This window comes from Pelophylax lessonae (assembly GCF_965119305.1).
Source record: "Pelophylax lessonae genome assembly, chromosome: 1".
NCBI classification, from domain to species: domain Eukaryota; kingdom Metazoa; phylum Chordata; class Amphibia; order Anura; family Ranidae; genus Pelophylax; species Pelophylax lessonae.
The window spans coordinates 781,816,069-781,839,741 of NC_138768.1; the positions used below are offsets into that span (position 1 = coordinate 781,816,069).

General features: G+C 46.3%; 1 protein-coding gene across 1 annotated transcript in view; it reads right to left on the minus strand.

Moving 5' to 3' along the window:
- Nucleotides 1-2,608: 2,608 nt before the first annotated feature.
- The window catches only part of NCAPG (non-SMC condensin I complex subunit G), a 234,944-nt gene continuing 213,879 nt past the window's right edge, over nucleotides 2,609-23,673 (minus strand). The window contains exons 19-21 of the mRNA XM_082243654.1: nucleotides 20,150-20,239; nucleotides 10,759-10,831; nucleotides 2,609-2,747 (exon numbers count right to left, since the gene is read on the minus strand). Of these exons, the coding sequence (XP_082099780.1) occupies nucleotides 2,618-2,747; nucleotides 10,759-10,831; nucleotides 20,150-20,239 (293 nt within the window). The 3' untranslated portion in view covers nucleotides 2,609-2,617. The remainder of the gene's footprint in view (nucleotides 2,748-10,758; nucleotides 10,832-20,149; nucleotides 20,240-23,673) is intronic.

The following is a 23,673-nucleotide window of genomic DNA, read 5'->3' on the forward strand; positions in this document are numbered from 1 at the left end:
ATTTTTTAACTGTCAAAGTAGAAAAATATTGTTATTTTTTCAAAATTGTCACTTTTTTTTAATTAATATCGCAAAAAATGAAAATCGCACAGGTGATCAAATACCACCAAAAGAAAGCTCTGTTTGTGGGGGGAAAAAAAAAAGGACGTAAATTTCATTTGGGTACGGCGTTGCATGACCGTGCAAATGTCAGTTAAAGTCGCACAGTGCCGAATGGGAAAAGTGGCCTGGAAGTAAGACAGCAAAATAGTCCGGTGATAAAGTGGTTAAGGGTGTGCACACTTATGCAACCATCCTATTTTAGTTTTTTATTTTCATATCCCTCCACCTAAAAGATTTCAGTTTGTTGTTCAACTGAGATGTACAGTTTATAGGTCACATTAAAAAGGTGGAAAAAGTTGTGAAATGATTTAGCCTTGTCTCCTTTTTTTACATCACAGAAACCTGCTATTTTCACCGCTTGCCAACTGCTCACAGTATATTTACTGCGGCAGTCAGCCCCTCACAGGCAAAGTGACGTTAATTAACGTCACTAGCCTGGGAGGGTCTGGGGAGCGAGCGCGCGCCTGCCTACGGAGGCGCGGTCACGGACCCCCCCCCCGCGCATGTGACCGGCGGACCCCATGTCTGCCGGTCACTCTGCGATCGTCGGGGGAGAGGGAGAAAGTCAGGCGGCTTGTGTAAACAAGCCACCTGTCATTCTCCTCGGTGTAAAAACACTGATCACACGGTTCTACTATGTAGAACCGTTGATCAGTGTCCTTACACCTCAAGTCACAGCCAATCACAGTAAGAATCACGCCCCTAGGGACACACAGCCCCTCCCTCTCAAATAAAGTTAACCCCTTCGCTACCAGTGTATTTTTACAGTAACAGTGCATATTTATAGCACTGATTACTGTAGAAATGTCACTGGTAACCCCAAAAGTGTCAAAAATGTCAGTCAAGGGTCCGATCTGTCCACCCCAATGTCACAGTACCGCCAAAAAAAAAAAAATCGCAGATCGCCGCCATTACGCGTTAAAAAAAAAACAACAAAAATTACAAAAATCTTTCCCTTTGTTAGTAAACGCGATAACTTTTGCGCAAACCAATAAAAATACGCTTTTTGCGATTTTTTTTACCAAACATATGTAGCATAAAACAAATTGGCCGAAAATGTTAAAAAATTTAGATTTTTAAATTTTTTTGGGGGGAATTTCATATAAAAAAAATGTGAAAAATATTGTTATTTTTGCAAAATTTACGCTCTTTTTTTGTTTATAGCGCAAAAAGTAAAAAGCGCACAGGTGATCAAATACCACCAAAAGAAAGCTCTGTTTGTGGGGGGAAAAAAAAAGGATGTCAAATTTGTTTAGGTACAGCATCGCACGACCGCGCAATTGTCCGTTAAAGTCACGCAGTGCCGAATCGCAATATACCCCCTGGTCGTTTAGCAGCCAAATCCTCCGGGGCTTAAGTGGTTAACAGGGATGTGAAGACTTTTTAAATCCACTGTACTACTTTACTGTTTGGAACTGTGATTACAGAGAAATTAAAAGAGGTAGTCCTCTTCCTTTATCAAAATAGGGGTGAGGAACCTATAGTGATGCTATATAAAAAATCTTTATTCTCCTGCAAAGCAAGGAGAATAAAATAGCCTGATCTGTTAGTAAAAGCAGCACATATTGCACTTGTTAGGCCGTTGTCATTAATACATTATTATCCGATCACTGTATTAGTGTCACTACTGGTGTCAGTATACTGCCCAGCGAGTGTCAGTGTCCCAATATTAAGTTGCTGATCACCGTCATTACAAGTATAGTGTCATAGCTGCATCAATTCGTGTGTGTATATATACACACACACACACACAATATATATATATATATATATATATATATATATATATATATATATATATATATATATATATATATATATATATATATATATATATATATATATATATATATATATATATATATATATATACACACACACACACACATACATACATACATATACACATACATACACACACACACACACACACAAAATCGTTTGTAAATGCTACAACTTTTACACGAACCAATAAATATAGACTTATTAGGGTTTTTTTTTTTTTTTTAAGGAACATGTAGCAGAATACATTTTGGCCAAAATGTATGAAGAAATGTGATCTCTCTTTTATTGAATATGTTTTATAACAAAGTAGAAAATAGTTTTATTTTTGTTTTTTTTACATTTTCCTGTCTTTTTATATTTATAAAATAAAAAATTCCAGTGGTGATTAAATAAAGAAAGACCTATTTGCGTGAAAAGATCATATACATTTCATTTGTGTACAGTGTTGCATGTCCGAGCAATTGCCAGTTCAAGTAGCACAGTGCTAAATAGCAAAATATGCTCATAAGGAGGGCGGGAGGGTAAAGTATCAGCATAACTGAAAGAAGGTATATTCTACAGTAATGTACAGTAGTAGGAAGATATATAATACAAAATACAATAGACTACAAACAGCAAATTACTTTTATTATTACAACATGTTAAAGTTGATCTGCACATAAATGGCACTTTTAAATTTTATATAAAAGTCAAAGTATCCTTTGATAAGCATCTATATTACAAAACTGGTTTACTGTGCATTGGCCTCTTTATTTATAAGTTTGGAGAGATTCATTTTAGTTTTTTCCATGGCAATGCTTTTGGCTCTTCTTGATGGCCTTGTACTGACTGTAGAAGTCTGTGCCTCTTCTCTTTTGTCCCTGTGGATCATTGAAATGTTTAGCAAAAAGACAGACCCGAGATACAGCAAGAACATGCAATCATGGTTTATATGCCTACAACCCTGCTTAATTCTGCAACATACCCCCACATACCTAAGCAGAAAACAACCACTAGATTAGTGATGGTTAATGCACCCAAAACAGAAAATTTGCATGGTTGCATGCACATTTGTGGAACTCCAGTGGAGGGATCACCAATAAAGTAGAATTAAGGGCAAAACACTGTTTTAAAAGTTTGTACAGGGATTAGAACACACCTGTTGCTACCTGTCCCCCGGTTAAGGAGATTTATAATGTATTTGTCCTGTTTACATCATCATTGAAAGCAAAAGAAAATACCAAATGTTGGGTTGTTCCCAGAAAAGTAAGAGGGGAAATTTTCCAATGGTGACACTAGTTCTGGTGACCTGGGGGTCTCCAATAGATTCCCCTAGGTTGCAGGAATTTCCTCAATTTCCTGTTTGGCTATGGGACAGGAAGTGAAGGGAAATCTCTGAAATGGGACACAGATCGCAAAAAAAAGTCTGACAAGTTGTAACCTTCCCTTAATCTATTCCAAAATGAAAATAAAAGTTTTGCCTATAGCTCTGCTTTGGGATTCTCAGTTCTACTCAAATTCCATGCAATTCCTACAAAGCAATGTTCTACACAGAGTCCTGTTACAAGGGGAGGTAGGTACCATTGCTATGGCATTGAGGGAACACTATGTGGTGCCATCTTCTCATTGGGCTCTGCATGTTATTCCTCCCTTGAATATCTATAACTGAAATATGAGATTTCAGAAGAATCTATACAGTATACTACAGCACATCAATATACAACGTTTCTCAGTCACACAGAAAGTTTAATAATGTAAGCAATTGTCCCCCACAGAAGATATGTTGAGTTCTGAGGCATTCAGCAATGTGTTTTTTGAAAGGCAAACTTTAATAAGCACCATCTGCATCATTTGGTAAAGCATGAAATTCACCAACCCACCTAAATACATTCGGTGGTTTAAAGCAGAACTCCAGGCAAACCGCTAAATACACAGATGAAATACATACACTGAACAAAATTATAAAATGCAATACTTTTGTTTTTTCCCCTATGTTTTCATGAGCTGAACTCTAAAGATCTAAGACTTTTTCTATGTACACAAACTCTCAAATATTGTTCACAAATCTGGCTAAATCTGTGTTAGTGAGCACTTCTCCTTCGCCGAGATAATCCATCCACCTCACAGGTGTGGCATAGCAAGATGCTGATTAGACAGCATGATTATTGCACAGGTGTGCCTTAGGCTGGCCACAATAAAAGGCCACTCTAAAATGTGCAGTTTTACTGTATTGGGGGGGGGGTTCCGAAAACCAGTCAGGATCTGGTGTAACCACCATTTGCCTCACGCAGTGAAACACATCTCCTTCGCATAGAGTTGTTTAGGTTGTTGATTGTGACCTGTGGAATGTTGGTCCACTCCTCCTGTGCAAAGTTGCTGGATACTGGGAGGACCTGGAACACGCTGTAGGACCTGGTACACGCTGTCGTGTACGCCGATCCAGAGCATCTCAAACATGCTAAATGGGTGACATGTCCGGTGAGTATGCTGACCATGCAAGAACTGAGATGATTTCAGCTTCCAGGAATTGTGTACAGATCCTTGCAACATGGGGCCGTGCAATATCCTGCTGCAACAAGAGGTGATGGTCGTGGATAAATGGCACAACAATGGGCCTCAGGATCTCATCACGGTATCTCTGTGTATTCAAAATGCCATCATTAAAATGCACCTGTGTTCATGGTCCATAACATACGCCTGCCCATACCATAACCCCACCGCCACCATGGGCCACTCGATCCACAACATTGACATCAGCAAACTGCTCAACCACACAATGCCATACACGCTGTCTGCCACCAGCCCTGTACAGTGAAAACCAGGATTTATCCGTGAAGAGAACACCTCTCCAAAGTGCCAGATGCCATAGAATGTGAGCATTTGACCACTCAAGTCTGTTACGACAAACTGCAGTCAGGTCGAGACTGCGATGAGGACGACGAGCATGCAGATGAGCTTTCCTGAGACTGTTTCTGACAGTTTGTGCAGAAATACTTTCGTTATGCAAACCGATTTTTGCAGCATTTGTCCGGGTGGCTGGTCTCAGACGATCTTGGAGGTGAAGATGCTGGATGTGAAGGTCCTGGGCTTGTGTGGTTACACGTGGTCTGCGGCTGTGAGGCCAGTTGCATGTACTGCCAAATTCTCTGAAACGCCTTTAGGGACGGCTTTTGGTAGAGAAATGAACATTCAATTCATGGGCAACAGCTCTGGTGGACATCCCTGCAGTGAGCATGTCAATCGCACGCTCCCTCAAAACTTGCGACATCTGTGGCATTGTGCTTTGTGATAAAACTGCACATTTTAGAGTGGCCTTTTTTTGTGGCCAGCCTTACCATTTTCTCTACAATTTTCTTTAGATTTACCTTCAGCTATGCAATACAAAGACCTGCCTTATAGGACACAACTGAACGCGTTGTTTCATTTTGACCTCATATTATATGGTTTTTTCGTAAATTAACAGAAAATTGAACATGTATGGCCAGCCTTATGCCTCGTACACATGCAACGATTATCGGCCGACCGATCGTCCGACTTTTGTCCAGAGTTGTGTTTTGCTGGTTGGAATGTGCCTAGACTGCACACGAATTTTCTCGGCCAACAAAAATCTACTTCAGAAGTGATGTCATGTGTTGGTTTACTTTCCGTGTGTTTTTTCTTCTCTGAGCATGCCCAGTCTTGCTCATCAGATTTTTGTCTGCTGAAATCTGTACTGACTGATGGAAAATCGGCAGTTGTGTTGACGGCCAACAAAAATTTTATAGCCTGCACACCAGATTTTTTTCGGCCGAAAAGTCGGAGTCGGTTGTCGGTTGTCGGAAGCATCATACTAACAAGCTGAAAATCGGCCGATCGGACGTTGGCCGAAAATTCACAGCCAATAATTGACGCGTGTGTACGAGGCATTAGGCACACCTGTGCAATAATCATGCTGTCTAATCAGCACCTTGATATGCCACACCTGTGAGGTGGATGGATTATCTTGGCAAAGGAGAAGTGCTCACTAACATAGATTTAGACAGATTTGTGAACAATATTTGAGAGAAATAGGCCTTTTGTGTACATAGAAAGTCTTAGATCTTTGAGTTCAGCTCATGAAAAATGGGGGCAAAAACAAAAAAGTGTTGCGTTTATAATTTTGTTCAGTATACACGGGAGTGGTTTTACATAGAATTTGTATTTCTGTCCATCCAGTGATGGGGTTTACACAGCCGTGTCACATAGCTCAGTACTGCCTAGCAGGGGAGAAAACCTATTCCTTTTCTTTGCACTTAAAGAGGAAGTAAACCCTCCTCTGTACGTTGTACCTATAGGTAAGCCTATGATAAGGCTTACCTATAGGTACTGTAAATATCTCCTAAACATGTACCGTTTAGGAGATATTTACCTTACATGCAGCCAGTGACGTCACTGGCGCATGCGCTCTGAAGGAACGGCCGCTGGTGCCGTTCCTTCAGAACTCCGTGCCGTCGGCACCCGCGCGCGAGAGTGCCGTCACCGTGGCTCCGGCCAATCAGATGGCCGGAGGCCGCGATCCCGGAAGACGGGCGACTGGACATACAGGTAAGCGGACGGCACGGCGGGGGCTCGTTCTAAGGTATTTCATAATAAGCTAGTATGCGATGCATACTAGCTCATTATGTCGGTCTTTCAGGGTGAAAAAAAAAAAAAGGATTTTTTTAAAATCTTACCGTAAAATCCTTTTCTCTTAAGCTCATTGACAGACTTAGTCCTCGTTGATTGACAGACGTAGTCCTCGTTGATTAACAACAACTCGGGTTATGCTGCCCTCTACAGGAGTAGGACTAGACAGGAAAGAAAACGTTCTGGCCACACCCTAGGGGCAGTCCCAGAGGGTATATCCTCTCACTTCCTGCTACAGCAAATCAGTTATGTCACAAAGCAGTGTTTAGAGAATTTAACCCAAACCAACTCAAAACAGAGGGGCGGGTACTACGTCTGTCAATGAGCTTAAGAGAAAAGGATTTTACGGTAAGATTTTACAAAAATCAATTTTTCTCTGTCGCTCATTGACAGACGTAGTCCTCGTTGATTAACAACAACTCGGGACGTCCCAAAGCAGTACCACAAATGAGGGGTGGGATGACAGAAATCAAAATCCAGAAGGCCCAACCGGAGCCAACCAGAAGCATCAAGGACTCATCGAGCAAAAAGATGAGACCTAAGTGAAACACCCAACAAACCCTTGAGGTAGACCAACAGTCTCCTCAGATTGCGGCCTGCAGAACCTTGTGGCCAAAAGAGGCATCTGATGATGCCATCACATCAACTTTATAAAATGTTGTAAAGGTATGAACCGACGATCAAGTCATTGCCTCGAAAACCTGGATCGCTGACGCCTGATGGCGGAAGACCCAGGAGACACTAGGCGCCCGAGTAGAGTGCGCCTTAACAGGGAACGGAGGATTCCGACCCTTAATAGAATAAGCCTGTACCACCGTCTGACTGATCCATCTAGATATGGTCACGGCAGACACAGGCAACCCCCTCCCTTCAAGGGCTATCCGTGATCACAAAAAGTGAGTCCGTCTTACGAAAACAAGTTCGTAGTAGTCAAGTGTATCCTTCTGAACCCCATCCAAGGAGTGTAATGCAACTCCCAAGGATGGCTAGTCTTAGGACACGGGGAAGGTAACACAATATTTTTATTCAGATGAAAACTCTGAAAACCACTTTAGGAAGGAAGGATGGATTCGGAAGAAGAACCACCTTATCCCTATGAACCACCAGAAATGGGGAACGACAAGATAATGCGGCCAGTTCTGACACCCTGCGTGCAGAAGTAATGGCCACCAAGAAGGCCACCTTCTGGGATTATGTAAGCAAGGGAATCTCCCTAATATCTTCAAAGAGAAGTTTCTGAAGAACACTAAATTAAGATCCCAGGCGGTAAGGGTGCACGCACTGGCGGAGCCAGATGTCGCACCCCTTGGATGAAATTTCGCACCAAGGAATCATTAGCCAAAGGTTTCTGAAAGAAGATTGCTAACGCTGAAACCTGACCCTTGATAGTGCTCAAGGACAATTTCTGCTCAACCCCTTGTTGCAGAAAGACCAAGATTCGGATCACCGAATAGGTATGTGGGGGAAATCCAAGAGATTCACACCACACAAATATAAGACTTCCATGTGCTGGAAGTCGCTTTCCTTGCTTTAACTAGAGGTAGGAATAACTGAAGCTGACACTCCCTTGTCCTTCAGTACCTGGGTCTCAATGGCCAGGCCATTAAGCCAGCGATTGTAAAGCAAGATGGAGGATCGGTCCCTGAGACCGCAAATCCTCCCTGAGAGGAAGTCTCCAAGGAGCGTCCGCGACTAGCCTCACCAAGTCGGCGTACCAGGCTCGACGTGGTCAGTCCGGAATTTCCAGAATAACTGGAATTCCCTCCACCTCCATCCTGCGAAGAAGTTCCCGCAGTAACTTGAGAGGATGGAAGGCATGCCGTAGCTGATACTGCCCCCACGGTGCGATCAGCGTTTCTGCTGCGTCCGCTAGAAGATCGCGGGTGCGAGCTACAAACCTCCGCACCTTCCTGTTGAGCCAAGGTGCCAACAGATCCACATCCGGGGTGCCCCAATGAAGGGACAGCTAGTGAGATACCTCTGGATGAAGAGGCCATACCCCTTGATCCAGAATCTGACGGCTGAAATAATCTGCCTGCCGATTTCCCACCCCCGGAGTGAACCGGACTTTTTGTTTAGCCGACCAGCGCCCTTTGAAACCCCTCTAAAGGGGCTTTGGAGGGTTTCGCCTTATCGCCCGCCCTCGCGGAACGAACAACTCCTTATGAGCAGAAAGGGAAGGTCCTCGCTGGCTACGAGGTCCTCTTTAACCTAACAGTCTGTGGCAAGACAGCAGGTGGTACCGTCTATCCTTTAAAGAGGGATTCCTCAAACGGATAGCGCTTAGCCATGCGTTAGGAAATAACAGGGGTTCGTTTCAAAACGACCCCATTTGGGTAAAGGAAAATCCTTCGCCCTTTTGGTAGGCTAACAAGTACCAAAAAGGAATTTCAGTCTCCGCTACCTCTGCCGGTATAACCTCAAGACCAAAGGTTTCCCGGACGGACACAACTAGTGCATCCACCACTCTTGTGCTATGGCGGAGGCAGAAACGTTCTCACTGCTGAGGAGACATTACCTGAGACAACAGCCCCATAAGAGGGACCTGCAGCTGCATTGACCAGCTCCGAATCCGTATCTGAAGTATCAGATAAACAATAGGGGTAGGCGGGGGTCGCTTCTTGACCCCCGTCCCTGACAGGCCACCTCCACCCGGGATACCAAAGACTCCAAAACTGCCGATAATGCATTAAAAACAAGTGGGGTACTGGAGGATCCTGCGGCCACCTTGAGGGGATCAGGTGGGGATACCTATGCGGCAGGGTCAATGATTATACAAGACACTTGCCAGCGACAAAAAATGACAAAGTAAAAAACTTTTTTTTTTTGCGTCCCCCAGTCGCAACAGCGCCCCTCAGTGTTACCTGCCTTTTTGGACCCCACAGAGAGAGAGAGAGAGAGAGAGAGACCCTAAGGCTCATCCCTGATGCACAGAAGTTTTCATCAGCTTGCTCAGTGCTGTCCTGTTACAGGCAGGAAGTCTTTGGCCCTATTTTCTGGGTAAAGGAGGCGGCTCCGCCCCTTAACAAGCCTACCGGCGCCTCCCCCTGGCTCCATGAGGTGTTTGGTCACCTCAAACATGGCCGCCCCCATGTTGGAGACACGAGGCTACGCCAATATGGCGGCCTCGTGTGCTCTGCAAGAAAATGGCGGCGGCCTGTTAGGATAGCGGCGGCTTAGCAGCGGCCTGCGGGATGCTGTATACGGCCTAGCGGCCTGTGGGAGTGCATCGGCCCCCAAACTTCACCCTGGATGTTGATCAGCCTGGCCGGCTGAAATGACATTAGATTGTCAGCTCCCAAACCAAGCCTCCTGGTTAATTGTTCACAAAAATCACACTCAAATAGGGGGATCTGTGACATGTTATAGGATAGAGGGGAGACCCATCCTTACCATTTCAGAGAGGGGCCCGCGTTCACCAAAAAACCAGTCAGGGGGAAAAGGGGGAACATACTACTCACCATACCGGAACCAGGCGGGCGCCAACTCCTGACAGTACCCCTCTCCACCGAGGTGGGAGGGCTGTCGACCAATACGGACGCCGTGACTCATGGTCATTGGTGTTTCAGCGAGACGTTTAACTCGCAGGGTCAGTCCCCGTCCAGTGGGACTATGTCGCGGCCGACCCAGCGCGGAGCTATGGCCTGCACGCGCTCGTAGGCTGAACTGGGGTGACCACTGGATCTCAACATCCAGCCCGTCGCCCAGTTCCAGCTTTCTTGCTTGAAGATCTCACAGGAACACTGGAGAAAAAAAGCTGTCTAAAAATCTTCTAAGAAAAAAATCCTGCCAGGACCGAAGATCCCAGCAAGGTATCTAGGTCCTTACTCCTAACTAGACAGAAAAAAAACTGATTTGCTGTAGCAGGAAGTGAGAGGATATACCCTCTGGGACTGCCCCTAGGGTGTGGCCAGAACGTTTTCTTTCCTGTCTAGTCCTACTCCTGTAGAGGGCAGCATAACCCGAGTTGTTATTAATCAACGAGGACTACGTCTGTCAATGAGCGACAGAGAAAAAAGGGTTTACAACCTCTTTAAGGGCATTTTAGTAATCAGTTTAAATTATGTGCTTTCCTGTCTATATCAATATCCACCAACCAGTGAATCTGTCTAAGAGCCATGAAGTACTTTGACATATTTGCTAGTTATTTCTTAGTCACTCTGATCAGGTTTGTAAGTTAAAAACACAATAAGCAGCGCTTCTGTTCAGATCCATAAAATTGATGAGACAATTATATTATGAACATACCCATCGCCTTCCCCTTGATCAGTAGCTCGGCTACTCTTCTTCCTGGTGCTTACAGAAGATGCTTTCCTGCGACCTGTGGAGATAAAATATATCATGCCATTACCACAGGTACGTTTATTTAGCCAGACTGAAATAAGGTATTATCCAAAGTTTTTTTTTTTTTCATAGTGCAAAAAATTTAATAAAAAACCCTCTCATGTATAACTACAGCCCCGTCCCCCCTGATGGGGAGATTCACCTACATTATTTCTTAGGGTGCCTATTTTCAATGGGACATAGGGTCATGTAAAATCCAAAATGTTAGGGATGTTCCCTTGAAAGGGATAGAGAAGGGACATATTCCAGTGGGGACATTTTTTGGGAGGCTTTAGGTATATTTAACCCCTTTACCACCACCTGTATGTTAATATTCCCCACACAATACCCTGTACCAAGACACACTAATACACACTCCCTTTTGAGAACCACTAGCCAAAACTTTGTATGGCTTATAATCCGTGGCAGCCGCGGTTCCCAAAGACTATTGGGAACCTAAATGGAACCTGATCATGTGATCACTGTGTAAGCTCCGAAATAGCGCAGGTGAACATAGACACCTATTTAGTAGTTCAACTGTCCGATATGCTTGGCACAATTAAAAATACAGAAAAAAATAAAAAATAAAAAAAATTCTTACGTCCGACAGTCGCCACCCATTCACACAGTCTTCACTTATGGGTATTGACTTCATCTCCACAGGAGTTTCTAGGCATAAGACTTGTAAAAGAACAATAAATCTACATAGTCACACCCATGGGGGCTGTCCTGCTAGTCCAATACGCCCCTGCAATAGCCATCCCAATTCAGTTTGTCTTCTGCCTAGCTTCAGGAGTGGATAGGCTTCCCTGTGCTGAGGCTACAGTCTCAGCCGCTCTCTTTTATGCTTTATTTTCAAAAGATGTAATTTTTTCTTTACATTGCTAGCTGTTTATTTTATCAGCACTAGTTAGTGGATCTTCGGATGAAGACGGCGTTTGCGGAGCTGGGAATCGGACTGCCCGCTGGTTCTCCAGGACGGAGGGTCAGATGGAATCCCTGCCCGCCATTGAGCGTTTCGCAGGCTATGTGTTCGCCCTGGCCTCGCAAACGACCCATCCCTGTCTGTCAGGGATGCAGCCTTGTGAGGTGGCTACCTCACTGGACACAGCATAGGTTCGTCCGTGCACTACTAGTGTCCTGCGTTTTGGCTGGCGGCACTCCCCTGCCATCTGAGGGTGGGCGGTTTCCCGCTTGATAGGAGGCACCCCACGCCATCGGGTACAGGTATGTACATTCTGTGTGGGGCCTCTGTCTGGGGTCGGCAGTCCTGTGTGTCTGTGGCGTTCCCTGTGTCTGTTTTGGGCTCCCTGGTCCTGGTCCCTGCGGGGGTTTTTATGCTCTCACAGCAGCGCTGTGTGGGGTTTTGGGGGTCCCTCTCCTAATGTCACTTTAGGATGCAGACGCGTGTGGCGACCGCTGCGGGGTTAAAAACCGCCGGTCTGCCATTTTTAGTGTGGGCAGCATGTCTGGCTTCACTGTGGACACACATACAGCATGCTATGTAGTGTATTTCGCGCCTTACGGCGCCATCTTGTGTGTGGCGAACGATCGTTCAGAGCACGTCGGCAGCCATCTTGCCGAAGCCTCCCATTCGTTTCTATAGGCATCCATTTTCCCTTGGCCTGCAGCCTAGTTCAGCTTCCAGCGGTGACATCACTTCCTTCTTTCTCACAGAGCCGACCGAAGGAGCTGGTAACACTGTGGGGTTCTGTCCTGCTGTTCCTTTCCTATCCTGCCTTGTGCAATCTTCTTGGTCAGTTTTTGTCCCGGCGGGGGGGCTGTGTCTCACAGTCTCGATAGCGGTGTGCTGTGGGAGTCCGCAGCGCGCTTAACCACTTTACAACCGGAGGATTTTGCTGTCTTCCGTCCAGGCCACTTTTTGCGATTCGGCGCTGTGCGACTTCAACTGACAATTGCGCGGTCGTGCGACGCCGTACCCAAACGAAATTTACGTCCTTTTTCTCCCACAAACAGAGCTTTCTTTTGGTGGTATTTGATCACCTGTGCGATTTTTACTTTTTGCGCTATAAACAAAAAAAGAGCGTTTATTTTGAAAAAATAACAATATTTTTCACATTTTTTTATATGAAATTCCCCCCAAAAAAGATGTAAAAACCAATTTTTTTAAAAGTTTTTTGCCAATTTGTTTTATGCTACATATGTTTGGTAAAAAAAAATCGCAATAAGCGTATTTTGATTGGTTTGCGCAAAAGTTATTGCGTTTACTAACAAAGGGAAAGATTTCTGTCATTTTTGGTGTTTTTTTTTTAACGCGTAATGGCGGCGATCTGCGATTTTTTTTGCGGGACTGCGACATTGCGGCGGACAGACCGGACCCCTGACTGACATTTTTGACACTTTTGGGGGTACCAGTGACATTACTGCAGTAATCAGTGCTATATATATGCACTGTTACTGTAAAAATGACACTGGCAGGGAAGGGGTTAATTTTATTGGAGAGGGAGGGGTTAATGTATGCCTGGTGCTTACTGACGTGTAGGGGGGGAGGTGACTATGTGATTCATGGACAGATCGGATGTCCAGCTATGCTGAACAGTCCGATCTGTCACTCCCTGTCACTATGGAGATCCGCCCGCTGTGTTTACACACAGCGGGCGGATCTCCAGACTCGATCCCCGACGATCGGGTAAGAGCAGCGGCGATCGCCGCTGCTCCTCCCCTGGCCCGACTCCCGCTGTGAATGAAAACAGCGGGAGCGAGCCTCCGGCGGCGCGCAAGCGCCGCCCAGAAGGGGAGGAGTCCAGTCACGTTAATACTACGTGACTGGACGGGAACGAGCCACTCTGCCGCAGTAGTATTCCCGTAAGCGGTAGTAAAGTGGTTAAAGGGCCAGTTAAAAAAAAAAAAAAAAAATGTATTTGTTATGGAATCCCAGGACAGCAAATTCCCTCCAGCCTTGGTGGGGGTTTCAGGGTCCTCTGAATCCTCTAACCAGACTAATTTGGCAGCTATTGTGGCAACTTTGGTGTCAAAAATGGATGTGCTGATGTCTGAACATGCTGCTAGGAAAAGGCCTAGGTTTTCCTTTACTTCTGATTCTGAGTGTGACATGGTTGCTGTAGGTAGCGTGGCCCTTTCGGGTCTCGCTCTTCTCAGGACCCGCAAGAGTCTGAGGGGGAGGCGGAGGTCACAGGGGTGGATGACTCCCCCCCCCCACCCCCCCGGGTCACCCGAGGAACGCGCAGCTATGGATGAGTTGATCCTAGCAGTGAAGGAAACACTACATTTGGAGGATGAGCCCACTCCTCCGGGCGTTGTGTCCTCTTTTGGTACACACGACCCGCAAGTCGGCGCAGGTTTTTCCTTGCCCCGCAGAGTTTCACCATAAGGTGAATGAGCTATGGCGTAATTTAAAAACACACCTTCGTGGTGCCTAAGAGGTTTCAACTTCTCTACCCTTTTGCGGCTACTACGGCTGCGCGCTGGTGTGTGCCTCCTCAAGTGGATCACACGGTGGCCAGGTTGAACAAAGCTACCCTGCTCCCCGCCGAGGACTTTCCTGTGTTTAGGGATCCTACTGATAGCAGACTGGAGTCTCTTGCCCGACATTCCTACATGGTGGCAGGTTCCATGCTTAAACCTATTTTTGCCTCTGTAATGGTGGCTCAGGCTGTGGCGGATTGGACCAAGGTGCTCAAACCCACCCTCGTGGCCGACTCTGCCCCTCCCACTACGGTGGAGATGGTGGATCCGATTTATCGTGGGGTCATGTATTTGTGCGATGCGTCTCTTAATGAGGCCCCTTTGGCGATCCGCCTGTCCAGTGTCGCTGTGGTTAGCCGTTGCTTAATCTGGTTGAAATGCTGGTCGGCTGACCAAAAATCCAGGAAGACGGTGGCTGACATCCCCTATGCGGGGTCTCGCCTTTTTGGAGAATCCTTGGACGAATTGGTTAAAGGAGTCACTGGGGGTAAGAGCACTTTGCTGCCCCAGAATCCTAAGGGCAAGTTTTTCCCGTGGTAAGCGGGGCCCATCCTTTAAACCTGCTCAAGGGTCCTTTCGTGCCTTTAAGGGCAAGGGTACAAGGGAACAAGGGTAAACCCTTCAAGGGCCAAGGTAGTCAGAAGAAGCCCTGGTTTGGCAAGCAAAAATCCGGCGAGGCTGGTGCGGCGGCTCAGTCCACCTCTGCCTGAAGGGGCGCCCTCACCCGTTACAGGGGTGGGGGGACGTTTGCGCGGTTTCCTACAACCTTGGCTGCTCCGAATCACGGACAGGTGGGTTCAGGAAATCATTCGGTCAGGGTACAAGATCGAGTTTCTTTCACAGCCGGCAGACAGATTCTTTCCCTCAAATCTTCATTTGACCCCAGGGCGGTTGCGGGACCTACATCAGGCGGTGCAGGATCTTCTCGCTCAGGGGGCGATTGTCCCGGTGCCTCATCAGGACAGGTTTCGGGGGTTTTTATTCAAATCTGTTCACTGTGCCCAGAAAGGAGGGCAAAGTGCGTCCGATTCTGGACTTAAAAGCGCTGAACCGCTTTGTGCGCGTTCGAAAGTTCTGCATGGAATCACTCCGCTCGGTGGTGGCCTCCCTGAATCCGGGGGAGTTCCTGGCCTCTATAGACCTGAAGGATGCATATCTACACATCCCCATTTTCAAGGGTAATCAGAGGTACCTCCGATTCGCTATCGCGGAGGAACATTACCAGTTTGTGGCGTTACCTTTCGGTCTCGCTTCGGCTTTAAGGGTCTTTACCAAAGTCTTGGCGCCTGTTCTGGGCACAGGGCATTGCGGTCTTGGGATATCTGGACGATCTCCTGTTAAGATCGAGTGCCAGTCAGAGCCTGCTGCGCGATCTGTCCACTACGGTCCAGACGCTTCAGGAGTTCGGTTGGACAAACATTCAGAAGTCGACCTTTTCGCCTTCGGTTCCTCTCCCGTATCTGGGAATGGTTCTGGACTCTGCTCTAGCAAAGGTGTTCTTACCGGAGGACAAGCTCCCTCAGGGACAACAAATCCTCATCGCTCAGAACCCGTATGCGGTCCCTGGGGTTAATGGTGTCGGCCTTCGAGGTGATACAGTTTGCACAATTTCACACGCACTCTCTTCAAGCGGAAATCCTCGCCAGGTGGGACAGGCTACCTCCGTCTTTGGACCTGAGAGTGTCTGAGTCGCCAAACCAGGATAGATCTCTTGTGGTGGCTTCAGTCCCCGGCGGTGTCCGATGGAAAATCTTTCCGGCCAATTCTGTGGACGGTAATGACCATGGATGCCAGCCTGTCGGGCTGGGGTGGCGTTCTGGGCAACCTGTCTGCCCAGGGCACTTGGTCGGAGGAGGAATCCTCCCTTCAGATAAACATATTGGAATTGAGAGCGATCAGGCTGTGCCTGATCCATTGGTCGGGTCGTCTTCAGGGCCGTCCTGTACGGGTGCAGACGAACAATGCCACTGCGGTGGCTTACATCAACCATCAAGGGGGCACCAGGAGTGCCTAGGCAGCCCAGGAAGTGACCAGTATTCTGTCTTGGGCCGAGACTCATGTCCCGGCAATATCGGTGGTTTACATTCCGGGTGTGGAGAATTGGCAGGCCGACTATCTGAGCCGCCAGACCCTGGATCAGGGGGAATGGTCCCTACACCCGGAGGTGTTTCAGATGCTGTGTGCGAAGTGGGGATCCCCAGATGTGGATCTGTTCGCGTCTCGGCTAAACCACAAGGTGGAAAGGTTCGTGGCAAGAACGCGCGATCCTCTGGCAGACGCCTCAGATGCGCTGGTGGCACCTTGGCGTCAGTATCGACTGATCTATGCCTTTCCTCCGATTTAATTGTTGTCCAGATTCCTTCGCAGGTTGGCCTCGGAACAATCACTGGTGATTCTGGTGGCGCCGGACTGGCCTCGCCGGTCCTGGTACGCGGACATCGTTCACCTAGCCGTAGAGCCTCCGTGGCGGCTGCCAATGCGAGAAGATCTGCTGTCCCAGGGACCGATCTTCCATCCTGCTTTACAGTCGCTGGCTTTAACGGCCTGGCTGTTGAGAGCCAGGGGTCTCTCCTCAGAGGTCATTCCTACTTTGATCAAGGCTAGAAAAGCCTCTTCTGGTTAGATTTATTACCGTACATGGAAAGCGTATTTTGCCTGGTGTGAGTCCAGGGGTTTCTCTCCTCCAGCCTATTCGGTGGCGAAGGTGTTGGCTTTCCTCCAGACTGGTGTGGACCAGCGTCTTGCGTTGGCCACGATAAAGGGCCAGGTCTCTGCACTGGCTGTTCTTTTCCAGCGCCCTGTGGCGTCTAATTCCTTGATTCGCACCTTTATTCAAGGTGAGCGTCACCTGGCTCCCCCCAGAAGGGAGCCCTTACCTCCATGGGACTTGAATTTGGTTCTGTCCGTGTTGCAGCGTTCCCCTTTTGAAAACATTAGGGAACTTTCGTTGCCCATGCTATCTAAGAAGGTTGCGTTCCTGGTAGCGATCACTTCTGCTCGCAGAGTGTCAGAGTTGGCGGCGTTGTCTTGCCGCTCCCCTTACTTGGTGGTTCATAGGGATAAGGTGGTCTTGCGACCTAATCCTTCCTTTTTGCCAAAGGTGGTTTCGGAATTCCACCTGAATGAGGACATTGTTTTGCCTTCGCTTTGTGCGAACCCTAAGCATCCAAAAGGAGGTTGCCTTGCATTCCTGGATGTTGTCCGGGCGATCAGGGTTTACCTGTCGTCGACGGAATCCTTTCGAAAATCGGATTCTCTTTTTGTCCTTCCTGAGGGACCTCGGAAGGGTATGGCTGCATCTGCAGCAACCATTGCCAAATGGATCAGACAGACCATTGTACAGGCCTATTCGTTGCGGGAACGGGTTCCTCCCTTCCCTGTCAAGGCGCACTCTACAAGGTCGATGAGTACGTCCTGGGCCTATCGGCATCAGGCTTCGGTGGCCCAGGTGTGCAAGGCTGCGACTTGGTCATCGGTGCACACTTTCTCAAAATTCTACAAAATTGATGTTCTGGCATCAGCTTTGGCCACAAAGTTCTCTGTGCGGCTGTTCCATAGGGAACCCTGGTTTTGTGCGGGTTCCTAGGGGTTGTTTTCCCCTTGGTTATTTGTTTTCCTGGGTTGTTGCTCATGTTGAGCCCTTTTTTGTTACCCAGGTTACCTTCTTGTACATGTAAGGTTCCGTTCTCTGATGTGGGTATTGCGTTGCTTTTCTGGCAGTTGCGTTGCCCACCCCTCATGTCTACACTGCTTTGGGACATCCCCATAAGTGAAGACTGTGTGAATGGGCGGCGACTGTCGGAGGACGTAAGAGAAAACGGAATTCTTGTAAAATTCCTTTCTCTGAGTCCTCTGAAAGTCGCCGACCCCCGCCCCTCTTTTTGGGGGTCTTTTTATACACTTTCACTGCTTGCGAACAAACTGAATTGGGATGGCTATTGCAGGGGGGTATTGGACTAGTAGGACAGCCCCCATGGGTGTGACTATGTTGATTGATTGTTCTTTTACAAGTCTTATATCTAGAAACTCCTGTGGAGATTAAGTCAATACCCAAAAGTGAAGACTGTGTGAATGGGCGGCAACTGTCGGAGGACTCAGAGAAAGGAATTTTACGGTAAGATTTTACGAAAATTCAGTATATATATATATATATATATATATATATACACACACACACACACACACACACACACACACACACATATATACATACATACAGTAAACCCCTGTTATATTGCGGTTCCGTTTTTGCGGTCCCAGTATATTGTGTTTTTTTCTGTAATGTTATTTTACTAATTAAATCATGGAAAGTTAATATTTTTGTGTTTTCCATAGCTCTTGCTCTGTTGTCTCTCAGTATCTTTTGTGTGTTTAAATGAGTTTATATTGTTTTAAAAGTGTGTTTAACCACTTAAGCCCCGGAAGATTTTACCCCCTTCCTGACCAGGGGGGTATTTTGCGATTCGGCACTGCGTGACTTTAACGGGACAATTGCGCGGTCGTGCGACGCTGTACCTAAACAAATTTGACGTAATTTTTTTCCCCACAAACAGAGCTTTCTTTTGGTGGTATTTGATCACCTGTGCGATTTTTTGATCATGCGCTATAAACAAAAAAAGAGCGTAAATTTTGCAAAAATAATATTTTTCACATTTTTTTTATATGAAATTCCCCCCCCAAAAAAAAAAAAAAATGTAAAAATCAAAATTTAACATTTTCGGCCAATTTGTTTTATGCTACATATGTTTGGTAAAAAAAAAAAAAAAAAAAATGGCAAAAAGCGCATTTTGATTGGTTTGCGCAAAAGTTATCGCGTTTACTAACAAAGGGAAAGATTTTTGTCATTTTTGTTGTTTTTTTTTAACGCGTAATGGCGGCGATCTGCGATTTTTTTTGCGGGACTGCGACATTGGGGTGGACAGATCGGACCCTTGACTGACATTTTTGACACTTTTGGGGTTACCAGTGACATTTCTACAGTAATCAGTGCTATACATATGCACTGTTACTGTAAAATGACACTGGTAGTGAAGGGGTTAACTTTTTTTGAGAGGGAGGGGTGGTGTGTGTCCCTAGGGGCGTGATTCTAACTGCGATTGGCTGTGGCTTGAGCTGTAGGAACAGTGATCAACGGTCCTACATAGTAGAACCGTATGATCACTATTCCTACACAAGGGAGAATGACAGGCGGCTTGTTTACATCAGCCGCCTGCCTTTCTAACGCTGTCACGGACAATCGTGAGTGCCCGGCGGGCATCGGGTCCCCTGAGCACACACGCAGGGGGGGGGGGGGGGGTCCGTGACCGAGCGGGTTCGCTCGCTCCCCAGAGCCTCACAGGCTAATGACGTACCCATACGTCACTTTGCCTGTGAGGGGCTGACCGCCGCAGTATATGTACTTGCGGCGGTCGGCAAGTGGTTAAAGACCTTAAAATGCTTTTAAAAGTACAGTGAAAGTTATAAAAACATGCCTACAGTGTTATTTAAATAGGGTATTTCTATTTCGTGGATTTTCACTTTTCGTGGGTGGGTCCGGAACGTAACCCCCGCAATGGAGGGGGGTTTACTGTGTGTGTGTGTGTGTGTGTATATATATATATATATATATATATATATATATATATAAATAATTTTTTTTTTTTGTTTCTTACATTTGTGCACATTAGTCAGTTTAATAAAAAAAAAACTTTTGGTTATTGAAAAAGTGTACAAATAAAAACCTTCTAAATTAAGGTATGCAAATTAGGTCTGGTTATGGTTACTGACACTGCTAAATTTGTTCTGTGTATCTAGGAATGAATGACTTCTGGTCACAAAAGGGTTAACGATAGAATGTTCTGGTACATTCAATGAATTGTATTGATATTACCTTTGCTGGGTTTTCCTTTAACAGACTTCATCTTTGATAAGTCAGCATTTTGTTCTTCAAAGACTTCATCATTTTCTTCATTTGTTTTTTCTTCATTTGATTTTTCTAGAAATAACCACATTGATTAACAGCTGCCCTGCTTTCCAAGGACTGTAAGTAGTGGAAAAACAGTAGATGCATGGCACGTCTACACATTTCGATGTCCTGGCAACCTTACATAGTTAATCTGGTTGAAAAAAGGTTATCCAGTTCAACCAAAAAAAAAAACAAATCAATACTAGAAATGTATAATTTTGAGAGAAAGTATGACTTTCATGTATTCCTATGCACATAATTTAGGCAGGTTTCATATGACAAGGTAAAAGTCAAATCAAATACCGGTTATATATATATATATATATATATATATATATATATATATATATATATATATATATATATATATATATATATATATATATAGGCAGAAAAGAGCACGGGGGTCTATTTAACCAGCATAACTAAACCAAAACATATTGTAACTATCTGTACCCAACTTTATTAAACTACACCGATCAGCCACAACTTTATGACCACTGACAAGTGAATAACACACATTATCTCTTTAAAATGGCATCTAAAAGTGGATGGGATATATTAGGCAACAAGTAAACAAGTCCCTGTGTTGAAAGCAGGAAAAACTGGGCATAACAGGTTGTGTATGGGGCTGCGTAGCCATAAACTGGTCAGGGTGCCCATGCTGATCCACAGCCAAAAGTACTTGAGCACATGAGCATCAAAAGTAAACAAGGGAGCAATGGAAGAAAGTGGCCTGGTCTGATGAATCCCATTTTCTAATCAGGTGAATAGCTGGGTGGGTATGCATCACTCAACTGGGGAAGAGATAGCAGCAGGATGCAGTATGGTAAGGCAATCTGGCAAAGGCAGTGTGATGGTTTGGGCAATTGTTTTGCTGGGAAATCTTGGATTCTGAGATTCATGTGGATATTACTTGACATGTAATAAAAAAAAAAATTGTTGCTGACCACCTCTTCATGGAAACACTATTCCCTGAAGGAAGTTTGCCTCTTTCAGCAGAATAATGCACCCTGTTACACTGAAAAATGGTTCAAGAATGGTTTGAGGTGTTGATTTGGCCTCCAAATTCTGCAGATCTCGATCCAATCTATCATCTGTAGGATGTGCTGGATGTCAGGATTGTATCAAAGCAGTGTCAGAGAAAATACTACCAACCCAACTCAAATAGAGGGGCGGGTACTGCTTCTGTCAATGAAATTAAGAGAAAAAGGATTTTACAGTAAGACAAAAATCTAATTTTCTGCATTGTTCATTGGCGGACAGTCTCTGATCTTCACATCAGTAGTCGCCAAATACAGCCTGATTATCTGAACCACATCCAAGGTATGTAATGCAATTTCCCTAGGATGTTTTGGCTCAGGACACACAGAGGGTAACACAAAGTCCTCATTTAAGTGAAAACTGGAAGCCACCTTCGGAAGGAAGGATGGATCCGGACAAAGTACCACGTTATCCCTGTGAACCACCATATAAGGAGAACAGGACAACGCCGCCAGTTTGGACACCCTGCGCACAGAAGTAATAGCCACCAAAAAGGCCACCTTCTGGGACAAGGAAAGCAGGGGAATCTCCCGAATACTTTCGAAGGGAGGTTTCTGGAGAACTGACAGCACCAAATTAAGGTGGCACGGAGGTCGCACCAGAGGTGTCAAGTGTCGCATCTCCTAGATAAAGTTACGTACCAGGGAATGAGAGGCTAATGGGCTTTGGAAGAAAATTACCAAGGCCGAGACCTGACCCTTGACAGTACTCAAGGCCAATTTCTGATCAACTCCCCATTGTAGGAAAGCAAAGATCCGAGCCACCGAGTAAGAGCGAGGGGAAACCCCAAGGGACTCACACCACGCAAAAATTAGACTTCCACATACGATGATAGATCTTCCTAGAAGTCGCTTTTCTTGCTTTAAGCAGAGTGGGAATCACTGAAGCAAGCCGTCAAAGCCAGCGACTGTAAAGCAGGATGGAATATTGGCCCTTGAGACAGTAAATCCTCCCTAAGAGGAAGTCTCCAAGGAGTGTCTGCGACTAGCCTGGCCAGGTCGGCGTACCAAGCTTGGCAAGGTCAGTCCGGAGCCACAAGAATGACCGGAATCCCTTCCGCCTCGATCCTGCGAAGAAGTCTTGGCAGCAACTTGAGAGAAGGAAAGGCATACATCAGCTGACACTGACCCCCACGTGGCCACCAGCACGTCTGCCAGAGGGTCCCGGGAGAGGGCCACAAACCTCTGCACCTTCCTGTTGATCCGAGACGCCAACAGATCTACATCTGGAGTGCCCCAACGAAAGCACAACTGCTGGAACACCTCCGGAAAGAGGGAACATTCTGCATCCAAGGCCTGTCGACGGAGGTAATCCGCCTGCCAATTTTCCACTCCTGGAATGTGAACCCTGCAGGTACTCGGTCCAGTGGACTAGGCAAAGCCTTAGCGCTCTCAGCTACAGAACATTGATCGGTAACCTGGATTCTTCCAGGTACCAGACTACTTGAGCACACAATATGCCGAGAACCTCTCCCCACCCCGACAGACTGGCATCCGTGGTGACAATCGTCCGATATATAGGGAGGAAGATTTCCCTTGCTTAAGCATGGGGGACCGAAGCCACCATATCAGGGACTCCCTAGTCACCTGGCTTAGCTGGATCTGAGTGTCCAGGAAATTTGGATTCTTGTTCCATTTGAGAAGGATTTCCTGCTGGAGGATTCCTCGTGTGGAATTGAGTGAAGGGGACCGCCTCGAAGGACGACACTATCAGTCCCAGAACTCTCATACAGGTCCAAAGGGATGACTGGACAGCAACAGCTGAACCATGGTCTGGAGTTTTTCTGGAGGAAGAAACACCCTGGCTGAGGACGAGTCCAAAGTCAAGCCCAGATAGTCCAGTCTCATGGAAGGAACTAGGGACGACTTCTGAAGGTTCAGAATCCACCCAAACTCCTCCAGAGTTCTCATGGTGATCTCCAAATTTGTCACCAGCAACTCCGCATGGAGAAGCAGATCGTCTAGTCGTCTAGGTAACCCAGGACCACTATCCCCCACTGCCGTTACAGCGCCAGGACTGGAGCCAAAACCTTTGTGAAGACCTGAGGAGCAGAGGCGAGACCAAAGGGTAACGCCACAAACTGATAGTGATCCTCTCCCACTGCAAAAGTGAGAAACCGTTGGTGTCCTGCACAGATTGGTATGTGAAGGTAGGCATATTTGATGTCTATGGAGGCCAGGAAATCCCCCTGTTGTAGGGAAGCCATCACTGTGCGAACAGATTCCATCTTTAATTTTTGAACTCGCACAAAGCAATTCAGTGCTTTCAGGTCTTTGCCTTCCTTCCTGGGGACCGAGAACAGGTTTGAATAAAAGCCCTGAAAACGTTCCGCACACGGAACCGGAACTATTACTCCCTGTTGTAACAGGTCCTGTACTGCTCCAGAGAGGACAGTCTCACATTGG